Below are 22,311 nucleotides of genomic sequence, written 5' to 3'. Positions count from 1 at the left end.
TTCTAAAACAATCGGGAAGGTCTAAGTGGTTATTTTTTCTGATTCTCTGAAACCAGATATGCTCAGTTTATGATGATCAGCTCTTCTACCTCAACCTTTGGTGTGTTCCTTGGTGGAAATGATGTTCTTACTTTTTTTGGACATATCTTACTTTCAAGTTTATGGAGTCCTAGAGGTAAACCATTGAGCTCTGGGTATGTGCCTGTGTTCTGGGGGGAAGGGGGGGAAAGCAGAACTCCTACCTGGTCTACAACACCTTGAACAAAGTGTTGCATGCTGCAAGGTGATATCTGCTATTTATAAACCTAACTATGGACTCAGGGATATGGAGTGGTAGACTCTGAAACTCTGAAGTCCCTTCCTCCCCAGTGTCCTGCTCTTCATTTATCAGTGTGGGCTCTTTTTCCTCAGAGGAAGAAAGCAAATATTAACCATAACATCTTACTGAAACATGATTTTTTGAATGAGGTTACTTTCCCATTCTGCAGAAAAGTAAACTGATGAATGGAGAGATGAGGTGGCTTGTTATGGATCAACTAGAAGGTCTATGGCCAGACCCAGGGGTCTGTAGTCTAAGCCTGAGCCAGGCTGTAGGACACAGCTCCCTGAGAAGCCATCCAGTTACTCTGAAGGGTCCTCACCTGTTCCCACACCTGGAGCAAACTCCTTGCTCTCTCACCTCACTCCCAAACTGAGGCCAATCTGTGATGTGAGCTGAGGCACCGAGCAATGGCTGGTTCATCAACTGCCTCTCTGTGTAAGGCTTATGGAGGCACACCACCTCTACTGCCATCTCACATGGAGGAAATGGGTACAGGCAAGTGTTCAGACCTTTCTTGGTGTAAACATCCTGCCCAGTCTCCACACACCTACACAGGGTCCTGGACTGGGTGGTGTATATTACTCTAGACTCGACTCAGTTTTCAGACAAGAGTATAAATGCTGTTTGCTGCAGGGCTGTTAAGCCACCCACATTGTAAAGAAGATGGAGACTAAATCCCTCCAGTGGTTTAGAGTACTCTCAATATGTAGTTCAACTGGTGCATTGAGAGATGATTTCTAGGTACTTTCAAAGGAAACAAGCACTCAACAAAAGACACTCAACCAGACCAAAGTATTTTTAGAGGTAACGTTTACCTTCAGAACGCAGCAATAGAAGTTAAAAAAAAAACAACAACCCACAAAATATCTAAAATCTTGAGTTGAGAATGTACAAAACGAAGTCATAATAAAAAGAAAATTGCTTTACAAAGTCTCAAAATGAATTTAAACAGTAAACATGTATGAAAGCATGGAAAATCTAAAATAAGGTTTTTGTATATATTGTGTAATAAATTACAATTCTAAAAATAAAGAAAGGAAAGCAGTAACCATTCTGACTCAAGTAGAGAATCTTTCATAGCATCTTTCTTTGGGGAAATGACACTGATAATAGCTTCAGGTCTTGGCTTGACAATTTTCAGTGGCATCGAGTACTTTCCAGGAACTGAAAAATAAACTGAGAAATACCTCTCCCAACCCCAATAATTACAGCAATTTGAGATTTTTTTTTTCCTTTTCTTTTGTTAATGGCTAAGAGAAAACCTATCCAACCCACCCATCAATATGAGCATGTATATATGTGTGTTTAGGATGCCCTTCCTGGAAAGTCTGTATTGAAATTAGAAAAAGAAGGTACCATAAAGGTGTTTGTTTGCCAATGACCAGATTGGTTGGTTCTTGAATTGATCCTGCCTATCCTTTCCTCTGCATTAGTTCAGAGAAGCCCTATATAACACCCTCATCCCCCTCCCCAAAACACTCTCAGGGGAAGAAGCTACCCTAAGGTGCCCATGGATGGATTTTTCCCTTGTGCTTCTGACAGTGTCAGGGTTGTGATGCAGCACCGAGTCTGTTGGGTTGGCCAGGTGAGGGCTGCTCTCCTCCATTATCAAGGCAGACTGCATTTGTCCTGTCTGTATGCAAACACCAAGACGATGGCCCTGAGAAGTCCTTTGGGTGTAGATGAATCCCTGTGTGTAATGTGGATAAACCAGGTGGTTTTTTTTTTATTGTGGACTTTCTTTTTTTGTCCTACACAGTTCTCTCTCGATCTCCAGAATCACCTACTTCTTTGGCTTGGAGTTTCCAAAGGTGACAAAGACCACTCCTGGCTCCTGAAAGCTGCCATTGGTGTGGAAGTCTTTGCCTGGGCTCTTCAAGTACCTCTGAAACACGGGTGAGGCAGATACCTCATATTGGGGATGAGAGATCACATCGCACGTGGAAGATGTTTGCGTCTCAGATTGCTTGGTGACTGTGGTGGATGAAGTGATGATTTTGTTTCCAAACTGGTCCATTTCCTCATACTGCTCCATGACGGTCCGGGTGGCTCCATAGAGCTTGGACCCATCAGGCCCTGTCTGCAGCTCCAAGATGCTTTTCTGCCTCCGTGGATTTTGTGGGCTGGGTGCATTCAGGGAGCAGTAGTCTGGAAAGCCTCCTTTCATCCCACAATGGCAGCTGCCTTTGGAGGTGTCTGGAGGGCACTTCTCCTTCTCATTGATCTGATGGTTGGCATTGCCAAGGCTGTGCTGCTTCATTGAGCTTAGCCCAGCTTTTTTTTGCATGGGCTCTGCTCTTTTCTCACCTGCTGGTGGATGCTTAAAGGAGCTAAAGCTGTCCTGAGTAAAAGCATCCCTCTTTCCTGAAGTGTCAAGAGAGTCTGGTGAAGGGACATCCCATGGGGAATGTGCTGTCCGGGGTGATTCTGCCGGTTTCCTGGCAGCAGACTCGATGGAGATGTAGGAAGGTGAGGAGGGAGAGCTGCCACGAGATTGAACAAGGCGGGGAACACCAAGCTCTGCCTTGGTTACCTCATTTTTTTCTGTCACCTTTGCGCTCCCTCCAGATGCTGCCTCCCCTGTCTCCAGCATGGTTCCCTCCTGCTTGGCTTTGCTTGAGACAATACTGATTTTACGGATGTTGCTGCTGCTCACTGAGCTTTGGGTGTTCCCCAGAGACTCCTTGAATAGTCCTGAGAGCCCAGCGATGTCTGACTCAGACTTGAGACTAGAGACAGAATAAAGAACTTTCTTGATGGCCTCCTCAATGTCCAGGAGCCGGGCAAGTGTCTGCTCCTTCAGGTGAATGATCTCAGCACTTGCTCGCTCCAGGTCCCCGAAAACCAACTCCACTGAGGAGACACTGTCAGTGTCCTCTTTTGCCAGTGTCTCAGCCCTATCCTGTTGCTTGGCCTGGTGGGCCTTCTGACGAACAACCCATTCAGGAACCTTCTCAAAGAAGCTCTTCAGAGCTTTCACATCCACTTTGCTTGTCTCCTCTTCAAACTCCTTCACTCGAGTCAGGATCTCTTGCAGCTCCTCCTGTCTCCTTAGGTTCTCAAAGATCTCCATAGCCTCCTTTACATTGCCTTTCATGATCTCCTCTTTGTGTACTGACAGCCTCTTCCGACGTTCATCTTCTGTTTCTCTCCTGGGTTTTTCTCTCATAACAACTGCTGGCTTCTCCTGACCAGATGTCTCTGCCTCCCCATCAGGACATTTCAGTTCCCCACTATTCCCCTGCACTTGCTCCTCAAAGGAGTTCATTGACTGCTGATGGAAGGATGTTGAATGACACATCTGACTCATCTCATTCACCTGCTGTATGACTCTCTGACTATCCCACAATCCATAAGAATTAGACACACTTTCTCTTTCCACCTTGGATGTGGCATTTTGTGCAACGTCATCTCCTTTCTTTGGAGGAGTGATGTGGCCCACAGGGGAGGTGCTTGGCTCAGTCTGCCCTGGCATATTAGGTGTCTGTCCTCTACCAGGACATGGTGGAGGTGATGCTGAAGAGCACCCATTCTCATCTTGGCACAGCTCTATATGCCTCTGAACCACCTCACCAGTGCGTCTCCTTATAGCCTCTGCCTTCCCGCTCATCATTCCCCGCTCGACTTGAAAACTAACCACTCCGTTTTCTATCGGCTTTGAAGTCTTAGCACTGTCTGATTCCACCTTTCCTTGCCCTCCTCTGCTTGCCTTGTACCTTTCCTCTGCCATTTGCAGAGGGGTTTTGGCAATGTTTTTTGGCAGCTTTCTCTCAGTGGTCACACCCTGAAGAGTGACAGGCTTGTTCCCAGGCGTCTCCAAAGTGCAGCATTTTGTTTGAACCTCCCCATAGACTGATTGTTCACAACCTTCCATGCAGCTTAACCCCAGCGCTGTGGGGGGAGGCTTTGGCTTGCTGATCTCCCTCAGGCCTGGAGGTTTTGGAGGCACGGGTGGAGGGACCGGTTTGGTTGATCTGCTTGTGCTGCTACTTGCAGAGGCAGAATGTGCCTCGTGTAAGAGGTGCTCAGGTTTTGGAGGAGGAACAGGTTTTTTCCTGGGTGGAGCAGTAATTTCTGGTTTTGGAGGAGTCCTGGGCTTCTCTGCAGGACTCTGATCAGTGGGTTTACAGGACAGAGAAGGGAGGGCAGGAGGAGGGGTGTGGAGTGGTGCAGAACATCCTGTGGCTTCATCTTTGCTGGTTGGTAGTGGAAGGGCACCTTCTCTTGTTGCTTTAGTTGAGGGTGGGCAATGCTCTGCTTTCGTCACAGCAACTGAGGGAGGAGGAGGAAAGTCATTATCAGCCTGTGACCCAGAAGCCACTACAGCTGTCTGGTTACTAACGACTTGAGTCTCATTTTTCTTTTTACACATAGAATAGGACTGCCCTGCATTTCTGTATATCATAGCGGCTTTAAAATCCCCTCTGGAGACATTAACGTTAGACTTTTCCAGCGACTGAAGTGTGGCTTTTAAATTACCTCGGACAACATCCTCCTTTTCTACCAGGCGCTGTTCTGTGGCGGCACTTTGCAGTGCTCTGATAGCTGTCTGTACATCCCCTCTGACAATAACATCTCTTTCTTCTTGCACTGATTGCTCTTTGTAATCAGACTCAACAAAAGGGTTTATATAGGTTTTCACAGGTGTGGCAGTATAAAGGCCATCTTTAATGCTAACATCTCTACTAGGCACAACTTGGCTTTCCTGGCTCAATAGTTGTCCTCCCTGTACTTCCTCTGAAGCACTGACCTTTTTGTGTGATGCTATGCTCTTCTGAGACACGCTTGTGTGACTCTTGGATGTCTCCTGGACTCTAGAGGTGGTGGTCCTGACGGCAGTGCTGGTGCTCTCCTGCCTGGTGGACGCAGTCTCTTGTTGGCGTACAGTTGATTGAAGAGTCACTGTGCCCTGTGTGCTGACTGCCTGCTGCCTGCAGGCCGTGTGGACCTCCTCCCTGTTCCTCTGTAGCTTGCTCTGGACATGATGTTGAATGTTTTTTGCCTCTGCTGTTGCTAGCCTCAGGCTTTGCATCGCAGCCTGAAGATCACTCCCGAGAGCCTTTTCTTCTGGCTGCCCCTGACTGGCTTCCCCCATCACCAAACTTGGCTGTTTCCCATCAACTTCTTCCCTCTGAGCCGTCACTTGGGTTGATGATATGCCTTGCATCATAGCTTTGGGTTCCTTCAAACAGGCAGAGGATGCTGCTTCTTTCTCTGCTTTCTTGCTGACATCTGCAACCCTTTGAATTGACTTTGTAGTCACTTTAAGCCCCCCCGACAACACTTCTTCCTTTCCCATCACTGTGGGCAGGGGTTTCCCAAGACATTGCACAGTGGTGCCTGTCATACCTGCTGCATGCATGGCCTCTCTCTCTAATGCACCCTCTTTGCCCACGCTTTCACATGTGAACACCTTCCTTGCTCCCGCCATAGCCCCTGGCTCACCCTCTGCAATTACTTTCTCTATTTGTTCTTTATTTGGTAAGATATGTATCTTAGCCCCCTGCACAACCCGTGGGGCACTCTCGTCTGCCCCCTGCTCTGCTTGGGAAGAGATGAGGGACTGTATCTCTGACTCCTGCTGGAGATTCTTCAGATAGTCTAGATCTCCCTTCTCAATGCAGCTCGCGAAAAGCTGGACATTTCCCTTCTCATTGTCCTCACGCTTAATGGTTGCTGTTGTTTTCTGCTCCTGAGAAGAAGCCAACAGGTTCCCTATTGTTGACTTCACATCCCCCTTGACAACTTTCTGCTGGACAGAATGGAACAGGAGGGAGTAGAGGGTCATCTTCACTGATCCTGACTTTGTCTCTTGTAAGACCATCCCTTTTTTGATGGAAGCGTCTTGACTGAGGAGACCCTGTAAAGCCTTAGCTACATTTCCACTCAGGTCCTCTTTGCCTTTAACAGCTTCACTCTGGTCCAATAGCTGCAATGGGCTTACTTTGATCTTGCCCTCTCTGTCCTCCTCCACCAGCACGCTCTGTGCTTCCACATTGGTTCTGTGCAGGAGCTGCAGCATGATCCTTTGCAAATGGCCTCCCACAATCTCCTCTTTCAGGATCTCTGGAGCACCGGGGCTGCTGAGGTGGTACTTCACCATCTTCACACTCTCCGTATCATTGGCTTCAATGAGGATTCCATCATGCTGAATAGCCTGGTAAGTGCAGAGTGTCTCTAAAGTCTCCTTCATGGTCCTTTCTTTCAGTTCTGTTTCTATACTACCTTCAGAAGCACTAAATTTATCCAAAGGAGTGCTCTCAAAGAGCCATGTTGTACTTTTTACATCTGCACGAGGGATCACTTCTTGGGTGCCAGCATTGGCCGTCACCTCTGGGTCCTTAAGGGTGTCCATTGGCTGGGTTTCAAACAACCAGGTGCAGCGTTTTACATCCCCTTTTTGTCTGTCCTCTCTCTGCACTGTACTGATAGGTGAACCTCTCTCCGCATCCCCGTACAGGGAGTCCACAGGCTGGTTTTCAAAAAGCCAAGTGGACGTCCTCACATCGCCCCGCTGAACATCACTGACACTGACCATCCTCACGTACTTCTTCTGACCCACTTGTTGGGACTCAAAGAGCTGCTTGTTGGACTGAACATCTCCCTTCTGCACATCATCTACTGTTCTGGGCACAGACATCTTTCCCTCTGAGAAGGAATCAAGAGGTTCTGTCTCAAACCTCCACCGGGCAGCCTGGACATCTCCTTTCTTGATGTCCTCTTGGGTGACAGCCCTAATCACAAACACCTCTTCTTCCTTCTTGATCTGATCCAGGGGCTTAGTTTCAAACAACCACCGGGCACCTTTCACATCACCTTTCATGATTTCTTCTTTCTGCACTGAGGTGACCTCGTGGTATCTCCCTTCTTTGTCCTGAATAGCATATAAGGGTTGGCTTTCAAAGAGCATTGTGCAGGACTTGACATTAGCTTTGTTTATGGTGTCTTTCTGGATCTTCTGGAGCTCTGTCTCATCCACTTTGTCATGGATTTGGTCAAGGGAATAGGTCTCAAATACAAATCTTTTGCCTCTAACATCTCCCCCCTTGATATCCTTCTCTGGAGGGATTTCCTGTATGCCCTCAGAGCTGTCCTTCAGGGTGTCCATGGGGTAGTTCTCAAAGAGCCAAGTGAACTTGTGCACGGATCCAGCTTCAATTGTCCCATCATTCTTCTGGGATGTTGGTTTGGTGGCTGTATCCAAGGGCTTAGCTTCAAAGAACTCCTTCACTCTTGACACTTCCCCAGACTGTATCTCCACACGACTGGAGTACCGCATGGTTTTCTTTCGGTCAGCTTCACTGACAGCACCGCTGCCCAAAGGTTCAGTCTCAAATAGGTGCCGGACAGTTTTGACATCAACTCCCTGTAATTCCTCCTGAGTGTATGCCTTACTGACTTGTAAATACTGCTCCTCCTGGCCTTTCAGGGAGGCCAGGGGCTGAGTCTCAAACATCCATGTGTACGACTTCACATCAGCTTGGGGCACAATACCATCCTCCTCCTGCTTCTTTTCAGCCTTCTCGTATAGGGTGTGGATGGGCTGGGTCTCAAAAAGCCACCTGCAGGTCTTCACATCCCCCCGCTGGGAGATCTCCCGCTTCACTGAGGGCTGCTCCTCACCTTGCATGGCTTGGTGATGAATGACATCCATGGGCTGAGTTTCAAAGAGCCACTTGGCAGTTCTGACATCACCAGCCACCACCTCTTGTTTTGTGATCCCCCGTATTATATCCACTTTCTTGGTGCTTTCATCAAACTGGTCCAGGGGCCTGGTTTCAAACATCCATTTGTAGTTCTTGACATCACCACTGATGATTTGCTCTCTGCTTACAGACGTGACTTCATGGAAATTGCCAAAGCTATCCTTGATGGCATACAAAGGTGTCGTCTCAAACAGGATTTGGTTGGCTTTGACATTGCCAGCTGGAATTTTCTCCTCTTCTTTGGTGATGGGTTCAGCATCAGCCTGCTTGATGCTGTCTAAGGGGATAGTCTCAAACAGGGTCTTGAAAGACTTCACATCCCCTTTCACTACTTCTTCTGTGCTGGGGGCTGGAATTTCTTCCTCAAATGCCTTGGAGATGTTGCCAAAGGGACAGGTCTCAAAGACATATTTTCTTTGCTTCACATCACCCTTCTCCTCTGCTGAAAGCTCTACTTTCTTTAAACGACCCACCTCAAAATTGTCTTTCAGGGTTTCCATTGGCTGGGTTTCGAATAGCCAGAGTGTGGATTTCACGTCACCTCCAATGACTTGTTCTTTGGCTACAGTGCTTTCTGAAGCTTCTCCTTTCAGAGAATCAAGAGTCTGGGTCTCAAAGAGCATTCTCTGTTTACTGACATCTGCCCCTGTGACAAAATCTGTTGAAGCCTTGAAGTCCTGTTCTTCAACAGTGATTTCTCTGATGGCATCCAGAGGCTGAGTTTCAAATATCCATCTTGCTCCACTGACATCTGGCCTTCCAATTTCTTCTAATGAAATCCCACGGATTATTTGCACTTTGGAAGTGTCCTTGTTGATGGTATCCAGGGGCTGAGTCTCAAACAGCCAGCGAGCTGTTCTGACTGCATTACTCTGAATTTCTTCTCGGCAGACGGACTTGATTTCATGGATGTTTCCAGTTTTATCTCTGATGGCACAGAGGGGCTCTGTTTGGAAGAGCCTGATAGTCTTCTTAACATCTCCTTTTAGCTCCTGGATTTCTGACTTGAGCTGCAGAATACTCTTCTCCTCCACAGAGCAGCAGCGCCCTATAGCATCCAAGGACTGCGCTTCAAAGAGCTGTCTGGCACCTTTCACATCACCTCCCTGGACAAGATCCTTGAGAACCGCCTCCTGCATTTCAGTTTCATCTGAATACAGTTTGTTTAATGAGTCTAGTGGTTGGGTTTCAAACAGCCACCGAGCAGTATGCACATCCCCTCTGGCAAGGTCTGTGTCTGATACCTTGGCTGATGTTGACAGACTGTCCCCATTGATTGACTGGCTTTCAAATCTCAGGGAAGTACTTTTCACATCCCCACTGGGAATGATCTCTTCTTCTGTCAGCTTCTTTGTGGCTTGATGATCTCCAATGGAGTCAAGTGCCCAGTTCTCAAAGATCCAGCGCATGGACTGAACCTCTCCTGGAAGAACTTTGTCCAGGTTCACAGATGCCTGTGCATTGGGATCTTCAGTATTAAGCATTTCTGCCAGGTCCTCAGTCACAGCTTCTTCCAAGTTCTTCCTGAGCTCAGGATGCATATGTCTGTAGAGCCTCTTTAGCTCATTCACTTGACGCTGCTGGTAGAACTTGGAGAAGGCTTGCTTTGGAGGAGGCACAGGGAGTGGGTTGGGATCATGGTTGCCTGGAGCGATGACCTGGACTGAGCCAAGGGCGGGAGGGGGAGGTAAGTCGTCTTCCATTTTCGTGATGGCAACTTTAGATGATTTTTGAGGCTCTGCCATCTTTAGGGAAACAGTTTTAAATGTCAGCATCACCTCTTACCCCCCAACCCCATGGCCATTAGTAGTGAGAACGGCAAAGGAAAAAGCCAAACAAGGGAAATCCATGCACCTACTGAGCTTCATACCTTTGGTTCAGTAGCTCACAGCACTCCAAAACATCACACCACTGCACACGCTCCAGGCTTGGGGTTAGCTCTGGTTCCACAGCAACGCGCTCTAAAGCAAGGTCTCAAATCCAGGCACGTGCGGTGGTTAGTCTACGGTCCCCAGGATTCAGTCCAGCTACAGCGTAACAGAGATGCCCCATTTGGATTGTGTCAGCAAGAGAGAGTCACCACAAGAATAACTAAAACTTAACTTCTCCCTCTTGCTCCCAAGAGTCCAGGGCAGTGTGAGGACCTGCGGAGAGTCTGGGAACATAGGATATGGGTGTAGGAGAAAGCCAAGGAGCTATTTCTGGGAAGGTCTCAAGAAGAAAATGGGTAGAGAGAACCAAACTAAGGTGTCAAACTGAACTGATGAGGACAGCCTGGTTTTGGGTAGGCAGCTGGCATGGTGGACTTTCGGTAGCACCATGGGTTGCCCACTGTACAGGAGTGAGGGCCTGGGGAAGGGTATTTGTCTGACTAATGATTTCTTCTGTTGGACTCACATGTGTACCCTATACCATCATTTGCATAAGAGTAATGCATCATTATACAAATGGAGACTTAAATAAAGCTCTTTTGACTTGCAGACTTGTACGGGCACTAGGCTAACAAAGGTTTACAAACCGCTGGAATCAGCAGGCTAAATTCTGTGCTCTGTTAGGAGGAAAAAGCAAAGCCGAGGGACCAGAGGTTGGGGTAACAGCTGGCAAAAGCTAGACCTGTTTAGACTCAGCCAGCCTGAGCTCAGTTCAAATCCAGAGCAGCATTGGTGCAGGAGTGAAGAGAGGGTGCAGTCATGATGGGTTGGACTGTGACTGTTTAGCCTACCCTTGAACCTCACTTTCTGCATTTTTTCTCCACAGCTTGGGAAGCCTGAGGACCAAGAGCTGAACTGAATACCTGTGACCTGCACTGGCTTGGCGTTTATCCAAAGGGAGGGTAGCCGAGGCCTATAATCATTATCTAAAAGAGACTGTAATCCTGGTGGCTTTCCTTTCAGTAAACAGATCTGCTGACCCTTGGCATGCCTGTGGAGTTACGTCTGTAGAGTTATGCCTGGAATATTATTAGTTGTTGCTCAAAGCAATGGCGCGCGGTGTTATTTCACTCTGTTACACACAGATTGTTCTGGCTAAAAATAAGTATTGAACATTAGTGAAGAAAAAAAAAAAAAAAAAAAAAGCAGAATACCAAAATCAGCATTGTTTGCAGCAAATGTAAAATGCAAATCTTTTACATGAGCCAACATACTTTGAATGCGCTTTTAAAAATCAGGGATTTGTTTTTTGAATCTGTGAAGAACTGCTGAACGCGGGGAAGGGCGACTGAGCAGCTGAAAGCTATATTCAGTATGAAAGCACTCCTCACTGCCTTGTGTGGGTATTTATTTAAATCACACTCCACCACAGTCCACAAATATTTGGTTAGATAACCGTGCTTATCTTTAACAGTTCTTACCTTGCTTTTTCTCTGGCTGTGGGGAGGGCGAATGGAGTTGTCCTTCACAGTACTCTGGAAAAGGCATAGGGAGAAATGACATCAAACTGCATAGGAAGACACATTATCTGTGTGTATCTATTTATCTTTCTATATATGTATCAATTACAGAGAGCTGAAAACCATCACAGATGAGAGGTTTTTGTTCACTGGCAGTTCTGTACAGCTGGGGAAAAAACAAAAAATTATTCCAGGTTGCTCAGAAATACTTTTTTTTCCAAAACTCTCAGCCATGGAACCCCATACACATTTGTTTAGAGTTGGGGTAAACACAAAGCAGGCACTGATTTCTCCAAAGCTTGATTTAGCCTATATTTTTGTTTATACTTTAATATTTTTAAAATAAAATGGTTCTACATTTGTAATTGCACTATGGATTGTGAAATTCATCGTTTTGAAATTGCTATTATTTTTTTTTATCTCAGATTTCTATTTTTTCCCAACCAGAACATCCTATTGCAATACAAATTAATTAGAAGATTTCAATTAGTACAGATTCCGGTGGAGAGACATTTCTGGTGAAGAAGCATTTCTCAACATTATGGCCCATCATACACTGCTGAGCAGGACACATGGTTCTTGTGCATCCCTGGTTGGAGGTGAAACCTATGTGAGCACGGAGCATGGGGCAGCAGGGCAGCCTTTACAGGAATCAAACCCCACTTCATTGCAGGTAACTGGTCATAATTTTCCAATTAAAGTCTCAACTTATTTATTATCAACTTGGGTGGCTTCAATCTGGGCTCTTCCAGTACAGAGCCCTGATACACTCGAGAGAGACCATATCTCTGGGCAGGGACCTGGCAAAAGACTGAGCGTGGGAAGGAGCATGAATGCGCCTGCAGGAAAAGTCCAGATGTAAAATGACATCCCATGTTACTCTTGGATCACCAGTAGAGCTGGGGAAATGGGAAAAATGTAACTCAGTGCTGCATAAAGCTTATAACCTGAATTATTCTATGACCCAGTGATCAGCCTGGAGTGGGGGATTGAATTCCTAGATCCCAGACCAAGGGCTATAAACGGAAGGACACAGGGAGGGTACACTCTAAAGTTATGCCTGACTGTAACATATATGGACATATATATGTGCATGGAGATGTATGTGTTGCTCTGTACTGAATATTTCCTCCATGGATGTGAACATGCAAATATTTACATGCAAATAAAGTGGAAAATTATGTGTGAATAAACTGCTTGTATGGGCTAGTGCACGTAGACGTGCGTGTGTGGGGGTATGTGTGTGCCTGTGTGAATATAATGTGTATATATGTGTGTGTATGTATATGTGGTGTATACATTGTACTGGGTTATGGGACATGGTTTAGTGATGAAACTGACAGTGTCAGGTTTATAGTTGGACTCAATGATCTTAAAAGTCTTTTCCAACCTAAATGATTCTACGATACACATACATATCAGCACCTCCGATAACATCTATGCAATATTTGTAAATGGCAAGGGGAAGCTGGTCATTTTTGGATAAACAAAATGCCACGTTTCTCCTCCAGATTCACCAAACCAGACATGTTCTCTCTCACCCTCTTACAGGCACTTGTCGGGACAGGACATTGTTTGGATGCCACTGGGGGGGATGGCGATGCACGGTGCTTACCGGCTGTGGGGGGCTGCCGGCGTCAGCAGCGGCAGCTGTCTGGGAGAGATAGAGAGCTGACAGCTCCTTCACGGAGGGCGCAGAGGACCTCCCTCGTCCTTGGCGAAGTATGCGGCTGGTGTTGTCTGATACGTCTAAAAAAGACCGCGTCCTCTCATCTGAAACAGGGAGAGAGGTGCACGGTGAGCTACGTGCCAAAGATGTGAGGGCATGGCCATGGAGCATGAGCATCGTTCATCAAGGGCTCTGCTGGGTGCCCCACTGTCTGCACACCGACCCACCCTGCAGCTTCCATCGTGGACCCCCAAAACTTAACATCATGACCTTTTGGTTCAGGCAGAAAATGTGGATATTTCCACCGCTTTTAAGGCTGAAACAGACTTTAAGCCTGGATGAGAGTAACACATCAGGCAGTGATCTGATGCCACCGTCCTGGTGGCAGGGCACAGAGTCCACATCCAGCCCTGCATCCGCACACAAGGCCATCACCAAACAGGAGCGAGTCAGAGGATGTGGAGGAGCTACGCATGCTCAACTCAAACCAATTCCCACTTTTTTTTGCTCTGTGGCCACATTGCTCTCCCAACAACATGCCTCACAAACAGTTACTCTCATTTATCTTTACCTCTCCCCTGGGAACTTGTTTCAGGGAACTAAAAGACAAAGAGACTACGAGACTTGCTCTGGGATTAGCAGGGAGTCTTTGGCTGATCCAGAGGACTGAACCCGGCTCTTAGTTTAGAGACTTGATATTTTGAGCTCCACCAGCTCCCACGGCGCCCCCACCGGGGCCCAGCATAGCATTGCTGAGATATTCAGTACATTCAGCATTCCTCCTACCTTCGCTCAGATGCCTCCCATGGAGATGACTATAGTAGAGGATGTGCCTATCTGGTTCATGGACAAATGATTACTCTGGGAGGAGGTGATCCATTAGCCAGACCTCCTGAGGGGTGCAGAGAGGGACTGGATGGTTGGAGTGGTTACGCACTTTCGGATGATGCCGAGGCCATGCTCCCTCACTCCCACCTGCAGTACTCCCTCCTCCTTGGTCCTTATCCCCCTAAACAGCGGGGGCTTCCCCTCCCTCTGAGGATGAGAGCTGTGACCCCATCCCCAGAGAGAGGTTCATGTCAAAACTAATGGCTCTAAAGTAGATGAGTTCACTTTTCAAAGAAAGGGGTATCTCCAAATTCTACCTAAGGAATTTCTTTTTGCATTAATCTATTAGATGTCAACAGGATGACCATCTCCACCTCCCACCACAGACATATATAGAGCTTTACATCTATATGAAGCACCTCAGTCCTCCAGGTTTGTCAGGGCTGTAATTTCTCTGTTACTGCTGTAAAACCACGAGAAGGTTCTCCTTTTATCTGCAGAGTTGCACTGCTGCATTTGGATTTAGTGCGGTATTTGCAATGCTTTCTGTTTGAACAATGGGCTCTCTCTCCACAAATCCAGCTATTGCACAGCCAGGAAAGGGCTGATGTACTTTTTAATATGTGCACGGTAGAAGCACTGCAGCAATTCCAGCATTCTTTGCCCTCAAATCTCAGTCCCCAAATCACGAGATTTTGTAAATAACAAACTTAATGACTCTTTTCTTTGTTTTCTGGGCTGTGAGTTCAAATTTTAAAGATTTTCTCTAAAATACTGAAGGCGATTTACTCTGTTCTTATTTTAAAGCAGCAACAGTTGGTGTCATACAGGAACGGGACTCCAGGAGCTGGTGCTTCAAATGAAATGCCAGTTCCGAAGGGGACAAACACGCACCAAAAAGCCATCGAGAAAAGAGCAGAGGGACCTCTGTGAACTTATCAAATGCTGGCTGGTGTGTTGCTGGAAGGTTCCAAACCCAAGGCTTTTTTTGTCCTTGGTTTCAGCTGCTCCTGCAGATGCGCAGGCGTTTGGATGCAGAACCAAGGCTGGATACATGAGGAAGCAGCTGGATGCAATACCGATTTAGCTGCCCACCTCTGCCAGAGGTCACTAGGACACAAGGGGAGGAAGCAGAGCAAGATATTTCCTTTATGCTTTTTTTGCTAAGTCATCATGTAAATATGGGACCTCTCTCCCTAATTTCTGCTGTTTGCAGCTTAAATGCAGAGTCAAAATGAATCCTCCGTGTACAGCCAGTGGAAACACTGGCATTTCTGAGGCAGATTTGGTGCATCTTAAGATAGGCTGAAAGGTTGCGAGATAAACCACCCTCTGATTGCATCAGTTTTTCCCCACTCTGCTCGAGAGACCCCAGACTTTGACTAGTTCCCTGGCTTTTTGAGATGAACAGCAGCCTGGAAATGGGGAGGGTCAAGGCATCACTGACACACTGATTTTACAGGAGCTCGTGCTCCAGTAAACACCATAGCTGCTAACACAAGCCCCTCTATCTGCTGCAGTGGGCTTCTCCCTTCATTTGGAGGCTTGAGGCATACATTTGAAGGAGTCCACTCTCAAAAATGGAAAACGAAGTAATTGTCAGTGAAAGTACCTTGAATTTCATGATCTTTCCTTGTTACAGCCATACCCTGCGAGAAGAATACTGAAGCATGTGCTGAATTAGCTGCTTTGAAAAAATCTTGCCTGGGATTCTCTCTCTTTTCTCCTACATTGCTGAACTGCTTACTGGAAAGGCAAAGGGGGTCCAATCAGTCTGGAGAACAGAAGGTTTCTTCCTTGCAAGGTAATGAGATTTGGCTAAACCTCCAGTAAGAGCGATGGGGAGAGCTTGGGAGAGTCAGCCTTGCTAGCTTTAAAGGAGAAAGAAAACCAAGCAGAGATTTGCAGCCTTTCTGGTTGGGAAAATGAACACAAGTTCTCAGCAAGGGCATGGCCAAGCTGAAAAATCTCTCTTAAAAACTATCTCTAGGAGATGGGAGCACTTTGCAGCAAGGCAGGGACCCTGCTCAGGCTGACACCAGCATTACTGTGCTTAACCGTTTTGGTCCTAAGTGCTTAGCAAAAGCATCCCCATGTCCTAGAGCTGGGTTGGTAGTGTTTAATGGTCTCCTTCCACCCCAGGCTATGGGCATTTCTGCTGAGCTGATACAACTTGTATTGGCCCATGCACCAGTGGGACGAGATGCTGCACAAAGCAAAGCAATGTGCCCCTCCAGCCAAGAGCGAATAAAGCAGCTGAATGAAGATTTCCAGTCCGTGCAGTGGAAAATAGCACAGCCTCAGTGCTGCCTAGCCCTTCATCTGTTAGCTTGGATAGATGAAAGGCCACGGGGCTTCTGCTTTAATGACGGAAATAATTAGATACAAGGCTTCTGTTGAAGCCTTCCCCTTATCGCTGCCTTTGTTTTCTTTTTTTTTTTCTTTTCTTTTTTTTTTCTTTTCTTTTTTTTTTCTTTTCTTTTTTTTTTTTTTTTCCTTTTCTTTTCCTTTTTGACTTTTTTTTTTTTGCAGTGGGCTGTGCACAGCCCTCTGTTTGCTTATCGCTTCTCACAAAACTGCCTGCCTTAGATAGGGGCTGCTGGAACCCGCCGGGCGGGCAGCTGGCTCCGCGCTTGCGGAAAATCTGGTGGCTCCACGCAGCTCCGCCTGACGAAGCAGGCTGCTGCCACCCTCTAAATTGCTAATTATAGATAAGAACAAAAGAACAACAGTTCATTCTGCTAATGAGAAAGCCGAGCTGTCACGTGTGTGCAGCTAACGGTGTGCAAGAGGCACCTAGGACACCTCAAGAGTTGTGAGCACGGTGCCGCTGCACAGCATCCCCTGGGAGGGAGAGGGGAACTTCCCAGCCGAGGATGCCAAAGCAAAGCCAAAGGATGTTATGCAGACCGGGCTTAGGGTGTTATTTGTTGTGTATGAGAGGGAGGGTATGGAAGCCCATTTCAAGACCTGTGCCAGGCTCCACGTTTCGGCCTTGCCGAGCAAAAGGGCTCTGCTGGCACGTTCGGCATCCGTTCCAGCACTGAGCGATTCATCCCTTGCGGCGTTGATTGACCAGCGCTGACTGTCGCCCCAGGGATTTTAAACCTAATACTTCAAGCATTAAAGCACCCCTGTGAGCTAAAATAGAAGAAAAAGAGTTCCTGAGGACCCTTTCCTCCCATCCCACCCAGCGGCTGGCACCGCAGCCGACGGCGCTGCTGTTTGGGTGAAGGGTATGGGGAACGCTCCTCCCTGCTGGGGTTTGTCGGCAAAATGTCCTTCGTGCCAGCGTCTGGCGCCGGATGAATCTGCACCTTTCATGAGAGGGGGCTGTGATGTTAAGACTGTCCACAGGGAGCAGCTGCCGGGGTGTCTTTAGTTCTTCTCTTGCCCCACGTATGTGCAGCTTGGGCTCAGTTTACAGCCTCTCTGCCCCCCCGCCCCCAGGAATCAGAGAGGTCCGTGGGACCTGGAAACTTGCAATGGGGCAAAATCATTCTTCATATTCATTTATACTCACTGATCCTTCTAGACCCAGGAGGAAAAGGCAAGGCAACAGGAGGAAAAAGGTCTCTTAAATATTCATCTAAAAATTCACTTGCTTCCTCTGCAGTTATCGCCCATAAATCACTCAACTGCTCTGTCTCCTGCTGAAGATAATATTACAGGTCTCTTGAACTGCAATCGTGTTACACCTGACAGCCAACTCCCAACAAATGGAAAACAAATCACTAACAAAAACGCTTTTCCCCTCCTTCGTCTGAGAAAACCCCATGTTGCCAGTAACACAGCAGCTCCATCCCGCTCTGCTTTCTATTTAAACTGATTTATCCTATAGAAAAACAACGCTACCCACCTGTTGGTGTCCACCACCTCTGCCGCTGGCACTCCCTCGCAGCCCGGCTCCCACCAACAACCCCAGTGAGCTACCGAGCGCCTGAGTCACCTATTAAAAAAGGAAGCTGCAAGCTCAGCACCAGTCTCTCGGCCCGCCCGGCCAACCACATGTCATCGGCTTTGCTCCCAAAATCAGCCGCCCTGAGCAAACACAGCTGCTAAGCAAAGCCCTTTGTGTCGCCCCACGGCAGTCCGTGGACCGTGGGTTGTGTAATGGGGCCTGAGATCAGCCGAGGGCTTGCATGAGCTGGAGGGGAAGGGATAGCCCAGCTATGCAAGTTGTGCCAGGGTCCTGTCCCCCTCCATCACTTGCGGAAGGGAGCGGCGCTCCAGAGAGCATCCCATCCCAGCCAGCTGAATCCAACATCCTTCTCTGTGGACCAGCCTTGGGTTTGCTGTGATGGCCTTTGCTGTGATGGCTGTCCTACACATGGAGCACAGACGTGTTATGGTTTCACCCCCTGGTTCTGCCACGGCTCGGGAACCATGAGACACTTGGTGCATCCCACAGCAAAGGACTCAAAACACAGCCCTTGAAGGCCAGAGGGACCAAAGGGACACATGTCCTGGAGCTTCTTAGCACCAGGGAGATCAGGGATGGAAAACAACCATTTCTTCACACTGTGAAAGGGACCCTGCTTTCCAAGGTGATGGAGGTGAACTGACGTGGTAATGCTCCTGGGTGCTCTGGGCTGGCTCTTTCCAGGGAAACTGGGGCCATTTCTGCTACTCCTCCCTGCCTGGGATGGGGTGTGGGTTACTTCCAATTTGATGGTCATTATCAGTTAGGTCCCATGATTCAGGCTGTATTGCTGGACATGTGTCCTCATTCCCACCTGCTTGTCCCCAGTGTGCATGTCGGTGAAACCTCAGTGACTCACTGTCCCCCTCCTGAAGCTGGAAGCCTGTCCCTGCAAATGGGGACCCCTTTTCTAAGTGCTTCTGCCCCTAGATGTAGGAGCTGTATGTGCTGAATCACACCTACCCCATCCTTCTCCCATTTTTGCCCCCCAGAGAATCAGTTCCCTGAAAAAAGGAGATACTGGCACTGCTCCACGGCTGGGCTGGGGAATTTGCGCGGATGGCTAAGCACCCATAAAAGCTGGCTGGGAAACCAGTGCTGCCACTTAATCCGGGAGCCTGGCAGCCCATTGGTGGTGTTCAGTCAGTGGGGAAAGGTTTAAATCTCTGGCCCCAACCTCTGCGGCAGTGGCTCCGGTTCATTGGGAAGCTCTGCCGGAGGAGACACATGCAGAAGGTGGCATGGGAAGCGGGGCAGGCTTCCTCGCTGTCCCAGCTTGGAGGCTGCCGAAAGGGTGAGTGGTCCTGGGATGCTGCAGGAAAGGGTTTGTGAGAAGGGCACTCCTGGGAGGGTGAGGATTTGGGGAGGGAAGAACATCTCTAGGTATTTCTCAGTGGCCTCATGACCCACTTTTGAGGCTTTAGCACAGGTCAAAATGTCATGTGCTATTTTTCCCGAAGGGAAAAAAAAGATGGGACAAGGCTGCAGCATTGATGGGATTTTAGACAGCCTTTAGCAGTGAGTGAGAACCAGTGATGCTCTAAAGCATCCTGTTTATCCTCACGGGTACTCCCTCCTGACCCCAGATCACACTTTGCTCTGTTTGCAAACTACAGTGTTTTATCCCATTCTCTGTTCTACAAAGCACAGTGAAGATTTGAAATCAAGGTTTTTCTTTTTGCCATGGATTGGCCAGTTATGTGACAGAGTGGTAATTGTAAACGTGTTAGTTTTTTTAAAAGAAGTCAATTGTTTTTGACTGTTTTGGTCCAAGTTACCTTTATCTTACAACTACATGGGCTAGGAATTGACCATTAAAAATGAGAAGTGAGATTTTCACATGCTCACCTAACCAACTCAGGTGCAAGAACACCACTGATTACAGTTAGATAACTAACAAAAATAAAGCAGCTTAACAACAACTTTTTTTTCTGATTCCAAACTTTCATGAGTAGACCTTGTCCTTTCATATAAATTTGTACAGCATCGTGTACAATAGATTCCTGATTTGGAGGTGGAGGGCATCTCTGGTATAGATCATAAATGTAATAACTGATGCACATCAAAAAATAGAAATAATTATCTTTTGAAAGGGTTTAAGAAAGATTTTACGCTGTCTGCAAGCCATATGTTGCATTTGAGCAGCTCTGGTGCATAGAGCTAATATATGAATTCTGGGGTGAGAAATGGGCTGAAAAGTGCCAGAACCAGAAGAAGGTGCTAAACAAGCAATGTGAAATAGTGTAACTAAAGACCCTATGTGTTGAAGAGGAAATAAGATTTAAAGTATCATTTCATGCTTTAGGAGTTGTCTACTAAATCATAGTCAAATAATTAACATTTTGCATGTGTATAAAGTTGCATTTGCAAATCTGAGGGGGTAGGAGGGGGTGAAGGAAAAAAACAGCTACTGAGGAGTGTCTTGTTTCCTGCACTTGAGTTTCAAAATCAGATCTCTTTACAATTTCCAGTGCCTCTAAACTGAATGTTCATGATCTTTAGTCACTTCTGCAAGTGTTTTTGGCTCCTCAGTGTCAGCTGGACTTTCCTTTACAGGAGCAACATCACAACCCCCAGGTAATTTAAACAGCTCCCGAGAAGAGTGGGGAAAATTTAGCCTCAGGCAGAGCCGAGTATCTGCCCTAAGGCAGCTCGGGGCTATTTCTGGGCTTTGCAAAAATCCAGGAATGTGGAGGACTCTATTCCTGGCACCAAAAAATGCCAAGAAGCTCTGCCGAGAGACAGCTGCGAGTGGCATTGCTGGTTGGGAACGTGGCTTTCCCGAGTGGGCCAACTGCTGTGGGGTTGTCTTTCCTTAGAGAGGGACTTCAACATCACCCAGGTTGGCTTTCGGGACACAAAATGCCCAGACAAGGGGGATGCAGCCCAGACTATCTGCTCAGCCTTGCCTCGTTTTCCATGTTCCTCTGCTGTTTGCAAAGGGTTAATAAAGGCCGAGTGGACGTTTAATAAATCACTCCCTGAGGCTGTGTGTATCGCTGGGATCTTGGTATCCAGCTCTGCCCTCTGACATGCCGGGATCGTGTATCACACCCTGCTCACGCCGGCACCGCTCTCGTACCCTCCAGGAACTCTTTATCTGTTATTTATACGGGGGGGGTTTCACTGAAATGGACATAAACATCCCTGCTTGACATCCGACAAGAGCTGATTTTATTTCCCTGTTCCTCTGTTTCACCTATCCCTGAGCACTGGCCGGCAGCAGGACTGTTTTTATCCCTAACCCTTCTACCAGGCTCCATGTCCTCTGCGTGCTCTACCTTCTCCCATAGAGCAGCATCTCAGCCCCTGCAGGATGGCCAGTCCTGATAGCATCTTCCCTCCCCCTAAAAACCCCTTCCCAAGGGAAAGCAACACCCAGCTGCCCACTGGAATAACCTCTGCCTGGGGAGAGGTCTTCTCGGCATGCCACGAATACCAGACCTTTTAAGGGAAGCTCCCTCTAACCACCACGAAGAGATACCTTGGGAATGTCTGCGCAGACACGAGCCCTGTGAGCATCACCGGCCCCACATCCCGCCTGGGATGCAGAACACAGCCGGGATGGGGGGTGCGGCGTGCATCTTTAAGCATTTCTTTTGCCATGCCATGGTGTTTACGCAAGGGCATCGCATGGATACCACGCGGCTCGGAGGAGCTGTTGAGACCCTGCCTTTGCTTTCTATTCTTATCGTGGTGTTTCCATGCTGCTGTCAGCTCTTTATCACTGACAGCCAAGAAAACATAATACTGTTTTGGAAGAAACAGCCACAGCCAAAAAAAAATCTAGCAGCATCCTTTAAAAAGAAAAACCCAACCCACTTGAAGCTATTGAGTTTTCTCGGCATTTCCATTTGTTTCTGAATGAGGCAAATTGCCAGTGAGAATACGGGGGAGGAAAGAAATAGTTGGCTTTAAAGGAGTAAAATACCAGGTTGTACAGTACTTAATGCAGAGATTCCTACTACTGTGTTCAGACCCAGATCTGGGGTTTTTGCTGGTGCCGAAGAAGGATTTTCATCCTCCTAGCAACAGGGTTAGGGCACCCTCATCCTTTTGGTTTCCCCCCAAAAGGAAGCTTTTGTATCCTGCAAAATACTACATCTAGTCCAGGGCTGAAAACAGCCTTTGTAGGATGTTTCTACGAATTTCCACCCATGCTGGATCTCTTGATTACCACTAGTGGATTATCCACCACTTTGCCTGGACAAGAACATGGCTTTTCATATTTTGCCTTTTCTCATCAAGTGATATTGTACCCGAGGCAACAACCCCACCTTTCTTTCCCTAAATCCCTGTTTTCTAATAAAAATCTGAAGCTACTTCACATATTTTCCAGCAAAGATTTGGGTGAAAACTGGATACCTGGGGGGGTTTGGGGAAAGTTAAAGAATTTCTGTTATTCTCACAGCAACCAGCAGGACGTGCATCTCAGCAGGAAAAGTAAACCACCGCCAAATGCATGAGCAGAAA

General features: G+C 47.5%; 1 protein-coding gene across 3 annotated transcripts in view; it reads right to left on the bottom strand.

Annotated features, from left to right (window-relative positions):
* Positions 1-1,128: 1,128 nt before the first annotated feature.
* Positions 1,129-22,311, bottom strand: part of XIRP1 (xin actin binding repeat containing 1) — a 34,942-nt gene continuing 13,759 nt past the window's right edge. For 2 of the 3 annotated variants that reach the window (XM_074156801.1, XM_074156802.1), the window contains 3 exons: positions 13,035-13,192; positions 11,381-11,434; positions 1,129-9,773 (listed from right to left, as the gene is read on the bottom strand). In XM_074156801.1, coding sequence (XP_074012902.1) covers positions 2,106-9,773; positions 11,381-11,434; positions 13,035-13,192 — 7,880 coding nt within the window. In that variant the 3' untranslated portion in view covers positions 1,129-2,105. Of the gene's footprint in view, positions 9,774-11,380; positions 11,435-13,034; positions 13,193-17,775; positions 17,837-22,311 lie in introns of those variants that run through there. The other variant, XM_074156803.1, reaches the window with a different exon arrangement.

The sequence above is a fragment of the Numenius arquata genome, chromosome 12, assembly GCF_964106895.1.
Source record: "Numenius arquata chromosome 12, bNumArq3.hap1.1, whole genome shotgun sequence".
NCBI classification, from domain to species: domain Eukaryota; kingdom Metazoa; phylum Chordata; class Aves; order Charadriiformes; family Scolopacidae; genus Numenius; species Numenius arquata.
This window is presented reverse-complemented; position numbering and strand designations above follow the sequence as displayed.